The sequence below is a fragment of the Ipomoea nil genome, unplaced genomic scaffold, assembly GCF_001879475.1.
Source record: "Ipomoea nil cultivar Tokyo-kokei standard unplaced genomic scaffold, Asagao_1.1 scaffold0418, whole genome shotgun sequence".
Classification (NCBI taxonomy): domain Eukaryota; kingdom Viridiplantae; phylum Streptophyta; class Magnoliopsida; order Solanales; family Convolvulaceae; genus Ipomoea; species Ipomoea nil.
Genome location: NW_017616846.1, coordinates 2,419,665 through 2,440,563, shown reverse-complemented (window position 1 = coordinate 2,440,563; position 20,899 = coordinate 2,419,665). Strand labels below are relative to the sequence as shown.

At 34.7% G+C, this 20,899-nt stretch overlaps 2 protein-coding genes across 2 annotated transcripts; one reads left to right on the top strand and one right to left on the bottom strand.

The window, feature by feature from the left end:
• Positions 1 to 520: 520 nt before the first annotated feature.
• Positions 521 to 8,915, top strand: LOC109172727. The gene is made up of 13 exons (XM_019321962.1): positions 521 to 709; positions 878 to 1,036; positions 1,289 to 1,540; positions 1,759 to 1,878; positions 2,142 to 2,222; positions 2,423 to 2,518; positions 3,805 to 3,900; positions 5,995 to 6,048; positions 6,137 to 6,343; positions 6,829 to 6,954; positions 7,383 to 7,448; positions 7,778 to 8,077; positions 8,156 to 8,915. Exons 1-13 carry the CDS (start codon positions 647 to 649, stop codon positions 8,630 to 8,632), a joined length of 2,097 nt encoding a protein of 698 aa, XP_019177507.1. The 5' UTR covers positions 521 to 646; the 3' UTR covers positions 8,633 to 8,915.
• Positions 8,916 to 18,554: 9,639 nt separating this feature from the next.
• On the bottom strand, positions 18,555 to 20,607 carry LOC109172504 (protein SHI RELATED SEQUENCE 1-like). The gene is made up of 2 exons (XM_019321658.1): positions 19,443 to 20,607; positions 18,555 to 19,132 (listed from the first exon to the last, which is right to left on the bottom strand). Exons 1-2 carry the CDS (start codon positions 20,125 to 20,127, stop codon positions 18,753 to 18,755), a joined length of 1,065 nt encoding a protein of 354 aa, XP_019177203.1. The 5' UTR covers positions 20,128 to 20,607; the 3' UTR covers positions 18,555 to 18,752.
• Between the last annotated feature and the right edge of the window lie 292 nt (positions 20,608 to 20,899).

Genomic DNA, 20,899 nt, shown 5'->3' with positions numbered 1-20,899 from the left:
AATTTATGTTTGTATTTTTTCATATTGAATTGTACATTGCATTACAAATACTGTAATATAATTTATATATTGAACAAAATTAATTGTACTATAATTTTTATCGATAAAATTAACCATACACCCTTAAACTTTCATTGGTATATATTAAGTGTTTTTATAATTATATTCAATCATTTACCATATCTAAACTACTTACTTTTACTTTAACTATTATTAGTTATACAATAATTATTATTCAAATTATCTATTATATTTTTTTTTATGAATTCTATGATTATAAATTTTATAATTTTTAAATATATATATTATTTAATTTTTGAATATAACTATAATTTTAATATTGAACATTTATTTGTACCAAAAAAGAAAAGAAAAAGAAGAGCAGCGTATATCTATGTTCGTATTTTTTTCATGGGATATTGATTCTTTAAACAGATAAAAGATATGGAACAGATACTATACTAAAAAAAAAAAAAAAAAGAAAAAAAAAAGGATACCCATATACGAGTATACGACACGGGGCGGTTAAGGCGTTACAACTTACAACCCGGGATCTCCCATCAGTTTCTGGGTTTCTCCTGAAGCCGAAGACGACCGAAGCTCACCTTGTGAACAGTTAACACTAGGGTGAACGAAGAAGTTGAAGATGAGGAAGCGCGATCTAGCTATTCTTATGCTCTCTGCTTTCGCCATCTTCTTCTCTCTTCAGGTACTTCCCTACTCTCGGAAAACCTCATAAACCCTAGCTAGCACCGACCTCCAATTCCGGTCTTTGTCTCATTTCGTTTCGATTTCATGTATATAATTAATCAATTATTTGGGAATTCATGTAATCTGACTTTTTTTTATTTTTTATTTTGGTTCCGTGCGGCCTTAGCATGAAGGCGATTTTTCATTCAGGGAGGCGTGGTTTCATCTCTCCGACGAATATCCGATCAAATACGAGGCCGAGCGTCTTCCTCCGCCAATAGTCGCTGATCTCAATGGTGATGGCAGAAAAGAGGTCCTTGTTGCTACACACGATGCCAAAATCCAGGTAATTAATCTAAATCAATCTTCATTTCACTTACTACGATATGCTGCCTTTTTTGTTTTTTTTTTTCCTGAACAATAAAACTGATTTCAGTTCGGCTTTGTGGTACATTGTTATTTTCCTTGATTTAACATTATTTTAATTGAGCTGGAGAAGCTATTCTTGTGTAAGGAATATTATAAAAGGTGTGATCCCTTTGTATTGTAAATTTTTCTGTGTTTTTTGTTCTTATCATACTTATGATTATGATTGTAGGTTTTGGAGCCACATGCTAGGCGAGTGGATGAAGGATTTAGCCAAGCACGTGTGCTTGCAGAGGTGTCCCTTTTGCCTGATAAAGTTCGCATCACAACAGGAAGACGCCCTGTGGCAATGGCCACAGGTGTTATAGATAGGAATTACAACCCCAGAGAACCTAGGAAAGAGGTGCTAGTTGTTGTTACCTCCGGTTGGTCTGTAATGTGTTTTGATCACAACCTCAAAAAGCTATGGGAGACGAACCTTCAGGTGTTTTATTTTTATTTTTATTTTTATATTTATACTGCTTTAAATATTTAACCCTATTATAACTTCAACTGACTTGTTCTGTAAAGAAAATTATTATTATTATTGTTATTATTATTATTATTATTATTATTATTATTATTATTGTTTTTGTTATATTTATTTATCTGCCCATAACTTCAGGACAATGTTATCTCTTCTTTTCTCCTTGTTCTTTATAGGAGGATTTTCCACATAATGCTCATCATAGAGAAATTGGAATCTCAATTAGTAATTATACTGTAAGGCATGGAGATTCTGGGTTGGTGATTGTTGGTGGAAGAATGGAAATGCAACCTCATGTATGTGTTTTTTGTCTGTATTCTTTAGTAATATAAAAATTTCATAATGTTTTTTTGCCATTTTAGTGAGTTATTTTTTCCTGTTTCTATTAATCTCATCTTTTTTATAATATTGACATTTTAAAAAAAAAAAACTAAATGACTTGTAATATTGTTTATCCTTTCTTGTAACCATGCTATTATGTTTTTACGAACTACTTTGTCAGAATATCATTTCTTGGCACTGAATATATCTTAAGGGATAAGTTGGTACATGTTTCCAGATCCATATGGATCCTTTTGAAGAAATTGAAATAGCAGAGAAAACTGCAGAGCAGCACCGGAGGAGTGCTGCCGAGAACCAAGTGAGTATTTATTTTCTTCACTGTTAGTAATTTGTATTATGTCTATATTGCTTTTCGTTAGCTTGTATATTGTCCTGCATTTATTATTGACACGGACTGGGACACCTTCTGCAGCTACTGAATAGACCTTTGACCAAGTAATGTAGGAATAAGTACAAATCAGATATTAGTAGCTCTAATAATGATATCTCTTGTTTTAGACTTCAGAGAATTCTGGGACGGTTGATTTGCGCCATTTTGTATTTTATGCATTTGCTGGTCGAACCGGGGAAATTCGATGGAGCAGAAAGTCAGAGGTCAAAATTTCTGCTCCGTTTATACCTTTTTCTTCTCTTGAAAATTACAAAATGGCTCTTGTTAATTCTTTGTATGCGTTTTCTTTTTCTCTCCCCCCCCCCCCCCCCACCTCTCTCTCTCTCTCTCTCTATATATATATATCTTCTATTTATAGGTGATTAGTATAAATATTGTAGAAAGAGTTAAAAATACTCTGGTATTTTTATGATCCCTATGGAAATTTTATCTGTGCAATTACCTGAGACAACTTTTTCGTCTTGTGGATGGCCTTCTATGTCCGTAATTACTTGACATTTTTGTAACTGTCTTTAAATTCCTTCCTCCATTTTTGTAAAAGAAAGAATGAATTTAGGGTGTGTTTGGAAACCTGGTTTTTGGGTTTCCAGTGTTTGGATGTGCCTGGAAAATCAAGTCAACGGAAATCATTTTCCGTTGACTTTGGAAAATAGGCGTTTTGGAGGAAAATGACTTCCCTTTTTTTGGGGGGAAGTCATTTTCCAACTTTTACACCAACATCACACCATACCACCACCACCACCACCACCAGTAAAAGACCACACTACCACCAACACCACCGCCATCGCCGCCACCACGACCACCATACCACCGCCATTGCCGCCACCACGACCACCATACCACTGCCATCGCCGCCACCACGACCACCATACCACTACCACTACCATCACCATCAACACCATACCACCACCACCACCTCACTACCACCATCACCACCACCACCAGACCACACCACTACCGCCGCCACTACACCACCACCAGTTGTTATTATTATTATTATTATTATATTATTATTATTATTATATAACAAATAACACCACTACCACTACACCACCACCACCACCACCATACCACCACTACTATACCACTTATTATTGTTGTTGTTGTTGTTGTTGTTTTGAATTACAAGACTTTGGTGAGTTATTTTGATATCTTATTAGTTATTTTTTATTATATTATTATACATGTTGTAATATTCTAAATAGAATAATTAAAATGTTTAATTATACAATTCTACTCATTTTCCAGAAAATGAACCAAACACACCAAGACAGTTTTTCAGAATGCAACCAAACACTGGAAAGGAAAATGTTTTCTGGAAAATGACTCATTTTCCAGAAGTCATTTTCCTGCTTTCCAAACGGACCCAACTGTGTTTTATACCTGGCTGTCTTTTACTTGATGATTCTATGCGCATTTTATCATAAAGGGTAGTGCTGTCATGTGCTTTTGCTTCTCTACGCTGATTTGGCTTTTTATCATTTTCTAGAATATTCAAGCACGTTCATCAGAAGAATCTCTTATAATTCCACAGCACAACTATAAGTTGGATGTTCATGCTTTGAACAGTCGTCATCCTGGAGAGGTATGGAAACTAGATCATTGAACTTCCACTGGTCATAAGATTGATGAATCATGTTTTTTACACAGCATAATTTCTTGGATGACACTTGGTCTTGCACCTTTAAAAAGTATTTAGTGCATATTAATGGAGGATCGGAAAAGGTCATTTAATGGTTATGTTTTATTAAAAAAAAAAAAAAAAAAACTTCAATGTATGCGTTCCATTGGATGCTTGAGGTTTATTGAAAGTCTTGCATCTGCCTTGACCTCTCTTGCCCAATGCATGCCAGCAGTAGTGGCTTGACTGTCCAAATAATAATAGTGGCTTGGGAAGGAGTTGGTTGGGATGTGGGTAAGAGGTCATTGCTAACTATTAAGTTCTTGGCCTTTTGGGCTTATTATATACCCAAACATGTGAAAATTGATTATTTGCCACTTTGAAATCTCTCGTGTTCTCTGATCAACCATGAATTCCTCTCGGTTTTTAAATAGCTGAATAGTATTTTCCACTTTTGGTTTATTAGCCAAGACCCAACATTAAATCTTCAAAGTGAAAGGGGCAAAAGTGAACGTGACTAAGTTGATGACAGTAATGACATCATTAATTAGTTTAATTACCTACTAATTCTAGGTGAAGTAAAAAATGCAGTGGCAGTTAATATCTTCCTATGAGTTGGAGTTGATTAACCTCTTAGGGCATAAAGAACATTTGCTAAACTTGATATCTTATGCTTACTTACTTGAAGTTGATATATCAGCATGCTTGCATGAACCTTTTTTAATTCTTCATTTACATAATTCCTACATTCTAAGGAGGATACACATACTTATATAGGAATATAGTGGGTTAGGTTACAACTAGGGCTACACTAGGGTATTTACATTCTATATTTCAACACTCCCTCTCAAGTGGAATATCTATAAGCTCCAGGCTTGAATTAAGAAACATTCCACCTTACTCGGGCATACAAAAGAATGTTAGATATGGCTAGAGGATAATTGTATCAAATGTGAATGGCTTTGGAAAGCATTATGCATGTCCCTCAGGAATGAAGATGAAAGCACCAAGAGATGGAACCGACACTAATAACCTCATACAACATGGCAACAGAAGCACTCTAAGACAAATTTCAATTGAGAAGCCTTCAAATTTCACCCATAGTATTGAACAATGGCAAAAAAGGTTTCTAGAAAATTTCATTGGAAAAGGCAATTGGAGGCGGTGTCATGTGCTGGTCTGTTAGAAAGGCTCGCCAATGCATCTATGTGGGTGACAACCAAAATTTTCGAATAAGGTTGCCAGAGGAATCTTTTAGTATGGCAGTGTGGGTGGTGTGGATAGATGCCCGCCAAAAAAGGAGATTTGAGTGAATCAAAAGATGCAATCTCTTGGCGTAGCAGTGTGTGAAGGCACATGGTTGGTGCTTCGGTTGTTGCACTCTTGGCATTGGGTTGTCGCAAGGTTCCAAGTTTGAGGGTGGTTTTAGTTTGAACAAACAACCACCAAAGAAGTGTTGAATTTTGAAACCAGAAAATCAGCCACACCAAGCACTAATCATGTTGCAAAAGTTACTGTTTTGATTAAAAAAAAAAAATAGAAGCCTAGGACGTGTGCTCTGATACCATGTTGAAATTTATGGTTAAAAAGTCGTAGCAATAGAAAATAGCTACCACCTGCTACTTAGAAGCAAAATATGTGTGTAATCAAAGGAAGCAAAAATAATAATTGTATTGATAAGATATGAAAGAGTTGACTCTACCTGATGAAACAATCTGTGTTAACAAATTCTCTTATTGGGATTATGTTCAAGCATGGTTTAGGGCATTTTCTAATTCCTATATTATGTGAACGATGTACATCCTTATATAGGATTATAATAGGCCTACATACTGGACTAGATTGCAGTTAGGGTTATACTGGGGTTTCTAATATTTTAACAGTTTTTATATCTGCCTGACTGCCTGCTTTGTAAGCAATTTCACTGCATTGATTGCCTTGAGTTGGTAGTCTTTTGAATGGAGTAAGATTACAATATTTTCCCAAGTTTTCAAAAGTAAATAGGTCATTATTTAGCAGTTTTGCTCAGAAGGTCACTTAATGGTTCTTGAACCACAGTTTGAATGTAGGGAATTCAGAGAATCCGTTCTTGGAGTAATGCCACATCGCTGGGTATGACACTTAATTTCTTTCTTTTTTATGTTTGGCGTTTTTATTTTGTTCTAACTTCTAATCCATGAGTGCAATTTTTTTTACCCAGGATCGTCGAGAAGACACTTTATTAAAGTTATCACACTTCAAACGACATAAAAGAAAAACGTTGAAGAAAATGCCTGGCAAGACTTCCACCAGTTACCCTCTCCACAAGCCTGAAGAAAACCAGCTTCCTGGTAAGGACACTACTAAAAGGATTTCAAATGCGATTGGGAATGCTGTGAAATATGCGAAGTCTTCAAAAATCAAGAAGGTGAGCCTTTTTTATTTATTTTTATTCTTTTAGTGGTGCATCTTTTTTTCTTGAATCTTTGTTCTGGAAGCAGAAAATATATAACCTGACTCTTGAATGTACATAGAAATATTAACAAATATGCTGTGGTTGGTTTGGCTGGACATGGGGTGCTGCCTTTAAAACCCACCCACCCTCTGCTGGCAATGGATTTCAGTGGGATTTTCACATCCACACCCAATCCTCACCCACCACCCTTGAAAAAACCTTGTGCATATTGGGTGAGAGTGGGTGCCTGCCGATTGGTTTTTAATTGTCATCCCTCCATCATAATTATACTTCACTTTGATGTGGAAGATTGGAATTATTTATGATGCTAAATGTTTTTGCAACCCCTATTGATGTTTGCTCTTGCAATCTTCTCATTGACAATGGAATATTGTTAACTTATTTTGATGCATGTTGGTCTTTGCTAATGTCTATAATCATATTTATTTCTTTTGTAGCCTTTGCCTTATATTCCCACGATCACAAATTATACTCAACTATGGTGGGTTCCTAATGTTGTTGTTGCTCACGAAAAGGAAGGGATTGAAGCTGTTCATCTGGCATCTGGTCGCACCATTTGTAAGGTATGCTTAAAAAACTATGGGAAATATATTTGGTTTAATTGCTCATCATATAATATACCTTAGCAAGTTAGCATATTTGAGATCTCCTTAAAGTGCATGATTAACCCTGTATTTACCAATGCTTGTGGTGGGCTGTATAAATCATTTTATTTAGCATCAAATATGCTTAACTGTAGTTTCCTTTTTCAAGTGTATAGCACACATATTGGCATGCCATATTAAAAAACAGTTGTCAATTTCTTGTTTTTCATATAATGTAATATGATATATGTCTTTCTATGCCTTCTCCACAATTTAACTTCAGATGCCATATCAGCTTCATTTTCATGTCACTTATCTATATATTCTTACTACTGAGACATGCCATATATAAATTCCCCAAGTTCTGACAATTTTAGTTCTTCTGATGTGAATACCTAATCCACCAGCTTCATCTTCAAGAAGGTGGACTACATGCTGATATTAATGGAGATGGAGTTTTGGATCATGTCCAGGTGAACTAAAATACAGTCAATTTTTTTTTTTTCTTTTTAAATTTGAATTCTAGCTTAATTTCATTAATCTGTATATGCCATTTAAATTTCAGTTTCCCTATCCTAATATCAACTGAAGTAAGATGTACCCCAACCCCTCAAATCCCAGGAAAATAATCCTTGAGAGGAGATGGGGCTGCCTCTTATTCTAAGTTTACTTCCTGCCTCATACTTGATACAGAAGGAAGAGTTTCTATTAACAGACTTTTTATGCACTGAGGTTGGCATGAAATATTGGCAACTGACTTGAAATCGAGTTCATGCAACGTTAAAATGTTGAATTTTTCCAGGCTGTAGGAGGGAATGGGATTGAACAGACAGTTGTCAGTGGATCCATGGAAGTCTTGCGTCCCTGTTGGGCTGTTGCAACATCTGGTGTACCGGTGCGAGAACAACTTTTTAATGCTACTATATGTCGTCACTCTCCTTTTAACTTATTCCAGCACGGGGAATTTACTAGAGGCTTTGGTCAACCTTTTGATGCAAATTCCTTAGAGGTTGCGTCACCCATTCTCATCCCAAGAAATGATGGTCATCATCATCGCAAGGGAAGCCATGGAGATGTGATCTTTTTAACAAATCGTGGCGAGGTATAGTCTCTGCCAATCAACCTCTCGCCCTTTAATTAGTAATGCTTGGATGTGACATGTTATTCACCTTGCTTGCAGGTAACATCTTATTCACCTGGCTTGCATGGACACGATGCTATCTGGAACTGGCAGCTATTGACTGGTGCAACATGGTCAAACCTTCCATCTCCATCGGGAATGATGGAAGGTGGTATGGTGGTACCTACCCTGAAGGCATTTTCATTACGTGTCCATGATAATCAAGAATTGATCCTTGCAGCAGGAGATCAAGAAGCCATAATCATATCTCCTGCAGGAAGTATATTAGCAACAATTGAACTTCCTGCTCCTCCCACGCATGCATTGGTGACTGAAGATTTTTCCAATGATGGGCTAACCGACCTCATCATTTTGACTTCCAATGGTGTTTATGGCTTTGTTCAGACCAGACAACCCGGTGCACTCTTCTTCAGCACATTGGTTGGTTGCCTTATTGTTGTAATGGGAGTGCTATTTGTCTCCCAACATCTAAACTCAATCAAGGGAAAACCTCGAGCTTCATCTGGTCAATTCTAACAAGAACAAGTTTGTGCTTACCATTACAAGAGGCAAATGTTTTTCCCTCGAGCCGCAGAAATGCTGTGGAGATTACTGAATGATGAGATGAGGTGAGATATAGTGGACAGAAAACGAGGTGAAAACATACTTGGTTGACAGGGCAAAAATTTGCAAACTAGACAGGATTAATGGATTTTGAGTGAACCATGTAGGTATTGTGTATTGTACCCTTAACATTAACGGTATATATTATGTATGCATTGAATTTTGGGCAATTCAACATGGAATGCATGAATGATAATAACTTGTGAGGCAAAAAAAAAAAAAAAAAAGAAAAAAGCACACATTCTTCTCCTTCCAAGGACTACCCAATATTGGCTAGAAAAAAGGAAAAGCAAAATATTGTTACCAAAAAAGGGCCCTGGGGAGAATAAACGTGCTTTAAAGTGAGAATATTTTGTGATGTTTGTCTCCCAATGAAACTGCTAATGCAAAGGGCGAATAATCTGAATTTGTTGCAAAACACTGCGTCATAGTAAAGTTGATTTGCCGATGTGACAATGTGACATTTTGGAACCTTTTAAATTTTGCTTTTGTTTGTTTATAAGAATTACAAATAGAATTGGGAATAAATTGGGCTTATAGCTTTACAAATAAGGGATGAATAGCCTTATAGCCCTATGACATTGGTACTCCAAACTAAAAAAAAGTTCTAAGCTAGCTTCATGCGTTATGATCTTCTCATCTTCAAGGTCACTTCTTCCGACCTTTTACTCTATTCTTTTTGACGATTGATAAGTGCTTAATTAAAGTTAAATTAATTCAAATACCATATATATATATGATGATTTTTCTTCTATTTTATTTAGTTTGATGATGCATGATGCTTAATTTATTAATATTTGATTTTTAGGATTTCTAAGCAAACATGATAAAATATGTAATTTGTGACATTCTGAGAGTATCTTGGTTATATATTTCTCATATGAAACTCAATTAAGATGGTTCAAGTGTCTATGGAAACCTAAGACAATCATCTACGACTTTCATGTTCATAGTTTTATGAGATTAAGAATAAAACAAGGTAAAAACAATGGACAAATTTTGACATACTCAGAGACAAAGTCTTGCAACATGCTGGTAATATTTTGGCCGTATCTCTTTCATACGAAGTCCAATTAAGGTGATTTAAGTGAATAAGAAGCTAAGACGATCCTCTACACCAAAATCCACTACAATACACACACACACATACATATACCAACTATTTTCACTCACCAGTCTACCCTCAATACTCCTACTATCATGATTCCTCTTGAGATTATCTAATGGATACTTCATCAATGACTATTAATGAGCAACCACAAAGTAATTTAAAAGAGGTACTAGCTAGCTTCATGGAGACGGTTGATGATATTAAAAATTATTGTGAATAGTTTAAAATTTGTGCTCAAGAAAATTATTATAATGTAGTATATATTGGTTCATACATATACTTTCTTTGAGAATTCAAACCTGAGACCTCTTAGGTAAGGGGTCACAACTATACCAGTTGACCACAAAGCCTTTAGCACCGCAAAATAACTTGTATGAACTAGCTAACTTCATGGAGACTATTTATAACATCAAGAATTACAACGCATGAGTTTTGCCATGTGTTGCTCAACGCCATTTGAACAGTCAAGAGGCAAGAAAGAAGTCCACGTCAGCAAATATGATGTCATTACCGTTCCTTAACTGATCATATAACATTTTTGTATGAGTAAATGACTGCAGTTATGCTGCGAATATATCACAGCAAATATAATGTCATTACCCTATGTCCTTGTGCTAACCATTTTCATATCACAGGAATTAAGTATGGGGATTTGTGATAAGAATATACTACAGTCCAACTAGCTTGATAAGTTTTATATATATATATATATATATATATATATATATATATATTAAACTTTTTAACATCAAGTAGTTATCAGATCACTATGTCAAAAGTTATAGCTCACGACGAAGGTGTAATTTTATTTCTTTATATACCGGCAGGGTGTTCGACTTGACCCTTCATGGACCTCCGCCTAACAATTCCCCTAGCCACCAACTGCTAGACTTGACCTTTACTGACCTCCGCCCAACAAAATTGAACAAATTCAACTTAAGACTAATCAATTTTTCATTCTTCCAATATCTTTGAATGTATAATATATCAAATTCATAATCTTAACTAGAAAAATTTAAATCCACTTTGACTACGGGCAGTGGGGCAGTTGCCCCCCTCCCCACCCTATCATATATATATATATATATATATATATGTATATATTAGTAAATGTTTTAATAGAATTAGATAATATATTATTATATATTAAAGTTAGGTTAAGGTGGCTCAGTAGGTTTAAGCACCTTATTATTTTAAGAGGTATAGGAATTGTATCCTGTACAGGTTTAATTCACTGATTCAATAGATAGACAGACAGTATTTTGAGTAAGAGACTAAGATTTGAAATTCGATCCCGGTAGTGTGGGGATTATGCACAGCGCATCAGTATTTAAATTTGTCTGCTGAGTCATTGAGTTACTGTGTCGGGCTGGCGTGTGGAGCCATTGAGTAATGATAATCCATTGAAATTGGCTGAAGCTAACCTGAGGTGGCCTGGGCGGATGGTCCCCAAGCTAACCTCCAGTCTGCAGTCTGCTAATCTTAATTTTACACTCCGATCAGCTCCTCTCAATATGTGATATATATCCCAGACCAGTCGTCATTTTGCTTAGCTTTTTTTGTTTTTTATTTCTTGTTTTTTGTTCTTTTGTAGGTTTGACAGATAGATGGACAAGATTTTTGATAGATTATAATGCCATGGTTTGAAATCGTACAAGGAATCCCAAAAAGCAGAAAATGCATAGAATTGAAATTGTTAGCATTGCGAAGCTATATAGATTATATATATATGATTATGAAAGAACACACACACCAAACAAAACAACAAAACAACCCCACCTTAGTGACCTATGCCATGCTCGCCCAAACTCCAACAACAAGACAACCCCTCTCTCTCTCTCTCTTCCAAATTTGTTTCAAATTAGAAATATCCATTTAGAAATCTAGCTATCTCTCTAGCTTACAATGCTGGATCTATCTCTGTATTCTTCAATTCTACTGCCTTTTTTTGTTCCTGCCTGTAACTATATATATGACATTAAATCTTGATTTATATAAGCCAAAAATTATTATTTTTTTGATTATATATATGACTAGTTAATAACATATTTCTGCAGATTTAAATTTACATATATATACAGACATGTCTGGATTGCATCAAAGTATACAGCAGAGCAGATTCCTATTAATTAGCTTTGTTTCATCTTCAATCATAACCCTAACCCTACTCCCTCGATCTACCCCTACATACCCATAGCCTCCCTCCTTATAAAAAACAAATTATTCTACAAACCCTAATCTTGAGCTAAAAGAATTCTTGTTGTATATATACCCACAGTTTATATCGCTCCTCTGCGAGTGTGTATACATGAGAGAGAGAGAAAGAGAGATGATTTCATTGCATGCATTCTAGAAAAGGAAAAAGAAAAGAAAAATCGTCGCAATAAGTGAACATTTCGTCGCTAAAAGTGAGTTCAGTCGACTCGCAGATTCAGAAGTGCTAGGCAGGGGGGTGTTTAGGTCAACGACTGGTAAGTGCGCCCAAGTTTTGTATGGTTTGTGTGGGATTAATTAACTTTAATTTGTTGATTGATTGATTGATTGGTTGTTAATTGAATACTAATGAATAGTACTTAAGAGAGTAGAATCTAGTAATTAGGCTTTCATTATTTAGCTCGACCATTCACAAAATTCTTAGTGGGTAATTAAAGCAAAAACAATCATTTTGGTGTACGGAGGCACTTTAATAATTTGATTCTCTTGGAGACAAGGGCAAGCTAACGACAATAACAGTCAAAGAAAAAGGATTTCTTTTTTGAGAAATGTATATATAGTTTAACACAATATTAAATAAAATTATGAACTTTTTTTTTACTACTGACTCTATTACAATGTAGTATTGGAGATCGATCCATTACCTTTCATTTGAGATAGTCACTTTGTGCCACTAGATCACAAGGTGATTGGCAAAATTTTGAACTTAATTGGATTTAATTTACATTACAAAAGAATTTATTTTGAAAGGAGGTAGTCCAATCTTTACAAGTAGATCAAACACCACAATATCAACCAAATTAAAGTAGACCAAGTACAAGGGATTAGACACTGACCACATTAAAAAGATTGTGGTTTAAGAGGAATTGAAACACTACTTTACTTTTCTTTAAGTCAAGTCTCATACTTGACCTTGGATGAAGCAAAAATTGTCAACAAATTTAAACGTCACAAATTAAGATTGTATAATAGTTCAATTCCGAAAGAAATAAATAAAGTAAAAGGAAAAACATTAATAAAAAAAATCAATCAACATCAACTTTTTTTTTTTAGGGCCACTATCCAATAATGTGCATGGAGTAAATCCTATATTGTGACCCTAACCGACAAGAGATCACAAGGAGTAAACCAACTTATGTTGTCCATAGTTGACCGGCCAGGAGTTAAACTTGTAAACTTATGATTACTATGTCAATAGTCTAACCAATTTTGAGACAATCATTATTGTGTGAACCATGATCTACACAGCTATGTGGATTATAAATAATAAGTACAATATTTGAGTGCTGAAAGTGTATTATTTTGTATACTATCAAGTAATGTATTTTTAGTATATTAAAAATGTACCTTATATTCATGAAAAGTATATTATTTGAGTACTGAAAGTACATTATTTTTGTATAATGTACACTTAGTATACAAATAATGTACTTTTTAATGGTACAGACAATAATTTCCTGGTCTGAGACACCAGCTATAAGTTGAAGGATTATGCTAATAATTAAGATTTTTTTTTTAATCAATCAAGCATGACAAGTAAATAGGCAATAAAAATGAAAGTATATATATAGTGTTACTCGCTCTTATTTCGTACAGTTATGTCCCCTTCACACTTTGCTACATAAATTTATGAATTTAGGATTTATAACGCTTTTCAAAAAGTAAACGTGTCGTAGTCTCTAACATTAATGGTTAAATAAGGGTTTAATAAATTAAACCCTAGGCCTAGGGAGAGCAAACTAGGGCAAGCAAAACACAACCTACTACAATGTATTGTTCTAAAAAAAAAAAAATGAATAACTGCACATAAACATACAACTAACATTCTTTCCAAGAAATTAAAGGCAGAAATTAAAGAAAGCACACAGTAAATTATTATATTAAACTGAAACATGAAACCTGATGGTTATTGAGATGCTGAAATCATCATTCCATTCCATTCCTGGTAAACCATGAAATTAATTAAAGCTTTTTTTAGAGAATTGAAGATGGAAGATTGGGTAGTTTTTGGTAGCTCGAGGAAATCTTGGATGTAGGGAAAGTGGAGACAATTTTTGGGCATGAAAATATGAGATTCTCCCATCATGGATTGGATCATTTTATTTATTTAATAACCATTTTCCTTTTTATTTAATTTTATGAGGTATAAAGTAAATAAACTTGGAATACTGTCAGCTACTGCATTGGAAATGCCAAAGAATTCTTATTATTTTTATTTTTATTTTTTTATTTTTATTTTTTGTCTTGGCTCATCTAACTTTCGGCTGCACATATGACATATATGTGTGTGTTTTGCCACCAAACAAAACCCAGACTGACGTCTGTTGAGACTTGAGAGACATACATCATATCCCTTTTCCCTTTTTATGTATCTAATTAACTTTTTATGTATCTGATTCAATTAATAATGTTATAATGAAGTTATTTTAAATAATTAAGTGTTAAAGTAAAAAAAAAAGAATTTATTTAGTTGTAAAATGAGACAGATAAGGTATTATTTATTTATTTATTTATATAAATGCAACCTTTATAAAGTAAACAACAAAAAACATAGCGTGAAGTATGAAACATTTAATAATAAAATCATATTAAAGACAAATTAGATACAAACGTCGTATAAGAAAGTTTGAAGACAAGACAACAAAGCAACAAAAAGGTTTCATCTTAAAAGTGTGTACATATACACTTAACCCAATGTTATATAAAGTAAAATTGCCTCCCAAAATTAAAAAGAAAAAAAAATAAAAAAAGAGAAAGTGGTATAGCAAAACCTAGATCAGAAGATCAGATGTGTAACCAACTTTACTTAACAAAAACTTTAACTTATTTGTTTGATCTCATCCTTATGATTGCTTTCTTGTTTTAAAGTGTCAATTTCACAATGATCAGTTGATCGAAGTACTCCCCTTGATTGTATAACTAATCTTTTTCTTCAATTTTATTATGCATACTAGAGAAATTGTGTAATAAATAGTTTGGGATTTTAACATTAGGAGATAAAATCATGGGGAATGTAAAATAACATTAATTTATTAGCTAGTTAGTTTTATACTCGGTTTATATAACTCTGTTTGGCCAAACTTATAGTTTATTTTAAACTACTAATAAGTTATAAGTCATTTAAGAGATTGATAATGTATTTACTATTAATGAGTATATAAACTTCATATATTAGTTATGTAATTATTAAGTTGTACTTAGTTTAATCACATACAATCATAATAATCTACATGAATCATATACCTAACTTTTAAGGTTGAGGAGTTTCATCAATTATTTCTTGATTTATTTAAATAAATTGAAAATTAAAGTGATAACTTACGTTTTAATTTAAAAATACATGGATATATTGAAAATTCAAATTTTAACATTTTTAATTTAAAATTACATGTATGTTAGTGTGACTGAACTTTGGGTTAGGGAACCTCCAACCTATTATAAAGTGAAAAAAAAAATTGTTGTAATTATTACTCTAATATTTTGTGTGTCCTATAAAATAGGGTCACTATTTGTTGAACAGTATATGGCACAGAGCAAAAGGAAAATTAGCATAGTATTCTCCCCTAAATGGATTGGATGTAACATCAACCAGTCATTTCATGTATGGTCTGATAAGATCACTCCTACATTTCTGTCAGTTTTTAAAGGTTTTTCATTATTATAATTCCTCTTCCTTTTCTTCTTTTATTATAACCTATATTCAAAGATTTTCCCTATTTTGGATATATACGGATAGATTGAAGTATGTGTTTGGGAGTGATTAATTAAATACTCTTTCTATTGTAATTTATATGTCGGGTTAGGATAATGAGACTTGATTAGATTTATTTTTAATTTAATTTTTTATAATACTAAATTTAATATTAATTTATAAAATTTAAATATTTTAAAATTACATTAAAAAAATACTACTGAGTATTAAACACAAAAAAAAAAAAAAATTAAACACTAAAAAAAAAGAAGTTAGTTTGAACAACAAATAGTAAGCAAAACATTTAAATGAGGTAGATAGAATATTAACATAAGATTGTAAAAGTGGGCACTACTCGTACTATAATGCCGGAAAATATGTATGTATTCAGGTAATAATACAAAACTTCATTTTTTATGCAGATGCATGTTGATAGTGTTCGATTATACTACACTAATATCATATATTTCCACTTCAACATCACAATCATAACACACACAAGTAACTCAAATACTCAACATCACAATCATAACAATTAAGGCAGGCACAAGCAATAATTAAAACAATTAAGGCAGTACAATTGTTCTATGAGACCCTTTATAAATGTCGGTCACAGTGGCTCAATTGACATGGCCAAATATTGGTGTGCACAAAAGATCTGCCCACTTTGAAAAAAATCTCCACACTGCAGAGGTTTAAACCTTGGTCTCTTCTTACAAATACTGCCTACTGAACCAGTGAGGTAATCCTCACACATGGCCTAGTAGCTTGTATGCATTCATGTTTGGCGAGTTACACATAATCAAATCTCTGGGCATTCATGTAAAAACTTTTGTGCATTTTAGAAGGGTGACACGGTACTCACAGGAATAGGTGGTCTCATTTGATTATTACTATATATATATATATATATATATATATATATATATATATATATATATATATATATTCAAAAAAACATAAGTAATACAAGTTTCAACTTTATAAGCTTAAAAAAAAAAAAAAAAAACAAAAAAACAAGAAAATCGTAGCCAACTTTAAAAAACAAGTGTGATCTGAAATAAATTATTCATGTTTATTTATTTATGGAAAGGTAATTCCATCAAATATACACACACATATGATCATGTGATATCAATCTATAACTTCAAAAGTTTCACCCCCGACTTTTCAAAGCATGTGTATGATTTACAAGTATATTTATACATAAGAACATGTATTTAATTACATGATTATGAATTCAAGTCTTATATATATAGATTAATGATCAAATGAGAACCTTCATTCCGTGAAAATCTATGAACTAAAATGAATGCACAAAATCATCTACAAAAATATACACAAACTAATTGTGTGCATTGTGCATTGGAATCTGAAACTGTGTATGTTTATAGAGACGTTTGTGTGCATTTATGTACAAGTTCGTAAGTTCTCACAGGAATATAATCGAGTTCTCATTGGAATTAGTAGGTTGGTAGGTAGCTAGGACAAAGAAAGGATCGGAGAAGTAAAATTGTTCTGATGAGTTACGTTGCATGCAGAATTGAATTTGATGAATATATATAATATATAATGCAGAAAAAAAAAAGACAAAAAAAAAAAAAAATCAGAAAGTAACATGCATGTATATTTGTCTGAAACTAAAGAATGGCAAAGGAATCTAAACTTCATTCTCAGATTTCTCAGAATTCCATTCTCCACAGTTACTAAAATTGCCACACACCACACTACAAAACAGATGAATCATGATGTGTGTGGAAGCATGTAATAATGTTCTTTTGCACATCAATTTTTGCTAATCATACCTGTCACTACCTGCATTTAATCATACGTCAACCAATGAAAACGATCATTTGTATATATATGTATATATATACACATACACCCCCCCCCCACCCCTCCTCCCCTCCACATGCATCATACTTGTGAATAATATTGTTTTGCACACATCCATCTTTCCCCCATGCAACTCGAGCCACTATGAAGCCTCTTTTTTTTTTTTGCTATATATACACATATAGTTAACTCATTACAACATACCTTTCATTTTTCATTATGATAATGAAAAACGGAATTGTTTAGTTAGTAAATAATAGTTAGAAAAAGATCAGAAGATGAGTCATCTTTCATGTTAACACTTTTATACTGAGTATGGACAAAAATGCCCGTTACATAAATTTTTAAACTTATATCAAACATCATATCGAGAATAGGAAAATTATTGACGATTCGTTATATATATATATATATATATATATATATATATATATATATATATATATATATATGACAAAGAGAGAGAAATGGTTTTGAAAGGTGATGGCAATTATATTGCATGGAATGTGGGAAGAAAAGATGTTTTGTGATAGATGAGGAGAAATATATATTGTCCAACGGGCTAAGCAACAGCTTGGGAGTTCCCCCAAAATTCAAACAAACAAGAAAAGAATACGCGTAATAACAAAACAAATATTTGAAAATTAAAAAAACAAAAAACACATTTTTTGAAGAGTCCAAAAACCAGCCAGAAAATGTGCTAATGAAATTCAACTCAAGAAGACTATGAACACTCAATCGTATGAAAGAAGCAACCACCTTAATTAAATTGCACCAAAACAAACACACAAATTCATTCAACAACATTTGTGCATGATAAATATATAATCTCTTTTTTTTTTTTTAATGGAATATAATATAATAGAAATTAGAAGCATAACAGATAAGATACGACGGCGAAATTAAACTACATGAATCTTGAGTAAACAGGGCAAGAATTTAACAGATTTAAACGGTTCGGGGAATAAAAATATAATGATTTGAATTCAAAAGAGTAATTATATTATATATATTTATATGAAACAAAAATTCAACTTGTCATAGAAATTTGAAGTGGAAAATAAACCAGACATAGTACCCGCGTTTTTCTCCTTTTTTGTCGAATCCTAAATATAATTTCTTTTTTTTTTTTAATGTTTTTGTTTTTCTGAATAATGATGTTGGGGGATCGGAGCTCTGATCTAAGATCTTGCAGGAGGTGGGAAGAACGTACCAGCCATGAATGTGCTGAGCGGAGCAGGATATATAGAGGAGGGGTCCACATAACCGGATCCTTGATGATCACTCGCCGGCGCCGCGGCCGCAGTCGACGTTGCGGCGGTGCTAGGGAGTAAATTGTGTTCGGCGGCGGCGCTGCCGCCGCCAGACGAGCTCTCCCCCGCCGTCAAGTACTGGCTCTCCGGCCCTTCGTCGTACAGAATTCCCTTGAACACGTGGCCGCCGATATTCACCGCCGCTTGGTACGCGTACTGATCGTCCCCGTCGTCCACCGACCTCATCCGCACGCACTGGAACGCCGCCGTGAGGCTCACTTTCGCCGGAAAATTCCCCACTTCTAACCCTAAACATCAAAAACAAAGAAGAAAATGTAAAAATACTAAAACCCACACCCCATTTCAGATTTCAACATTGCCCAGACAATAAAAATCACCGCTTTCCTTAATTTGACTGATAAGATAGAGAGAGAGAGACGACGAAGAAGACGGTGAAAGGAAACCATAAAAAGTAAAGCTTGATGGGTTTTACTATTTATTATTGAGTGTAAAGGGTTAAGTTCAAATAATCAAATCTGATCACGTACGTAATAATCTTGGATTTAAGATTGGGGGGTTAAAAAAATTTGCAGAATTTATGATTAGTGAAGAAATTACCGGCCGGTGGGGTTCCGGTGGTGGGCAAACGAGCAAGAGAGGAATTATTAGCGGATGGATCTTCTCTGTGTCTTTTGGGGGTTAATTCTCTGCTGCTGCTACTACGAAGCTGAAGGCTTTGCTGATTATTATTAGCGTTTTCTTGGTGTTGTTGTAAAGCGGCGAGCTGAGACTGCCTTTCACGGCGTTTCGCCGCCGGAACCCAGGTGCTCTTGACGTGCGTTTGGCACTGAAACCCGCGGCTCTTACAGCAAGTCCTACACCGCATGTGGGAGCAGTCTTTCTTGGCTTGGTTGCCGCAGTCCTGGCAGCTAATCCCGCCGCCGGTGGACCCGACGCCGCTGCGCATCATGGTGACGAACGCGGCGGACCGGGAATGCTCGTCGATCCCGGCGGCGGCGGCGGTGCGGCTCGGCCCCACGCCCAGACCCACGGCGGAGGAGTAAAGATCTTGCAATGGGTTGATTTGGTGGTGGCGAATTTGGTGCGCCGCCGCGGGTTGATCTTGCCACAGCTCGAATCCTTTGTACCCCGCCGGCGCCATTTCCTGGTCATTCCGGTAAAGAAACCAACTTTCCGGGTTGATTTCGTTGGGCTGGCTGCTGCTTTCCCGGTGGTGGTCCTGGGTGTTAGTGGTGGCGCCTCCTCTTCCTCCTCCGCCGCCCAGGGAAAAGAAACCCGCCATTTTAATACGCTGACACCTCAAGCTGCTCTAAACTCTAAAGGGTTTTCTTGATCGATCTTGTCGTAAATTCGGGGTTACAGTCACAAAAACACAACACAATCATTAAACCCAAAAAAAAAAAAAAAAAAGCAAAATTTGTTTCTATCTATCTATCTATGTGGCCTGGGGCCTGGGGGGAGTGATTGAATCTGCAGAAGAAATGAAAATTGCAGCTTTTTTCTTGGACAGAACAAAGTGAGATGAGAAGACTTTTTAGAGAGAGAGAGATTTTGGGGGTGATGGGGAGCATTTAAGAGACAGTAGAAGTTAGTAGTGTAGAATTAGAGCTCTGCCACGCCGCCATGGCCTAAAAGCAACAGAAGAAACAGCAGGATAAGCAGCAGCACACTCCTCTCTGATCTTTCTCTCTCTGGGGTTTTCTTTCTCTCTCCTCTCTCTCTCTCTCTCTCAATCGCAATTTAAAGTGTTTATCACTCACACGCTTCCGTAATTACATCTCTGGACGTGACTCTCACCTTTCACCCCCTAATTTTACTACCCACTCAATCAATATATTTTCTTTAACTACGAAGAGGATCGAGTCTCACCAGTGACAGTGTGGGAACAATCTCTCAAAGTGAGGGGGTTCTTTGTGTGCAGTGAGCACGGTCCAGTCTCTGTGACTCATGTTCAGTTGAGTTACCATGATTTACATCCTCCCAAATGTTTTGTCGGGTCGGGGTGTGGGGCCCTTATGGTTGGGGTTCAGCCTTTGGAATAATATATTTTCCTT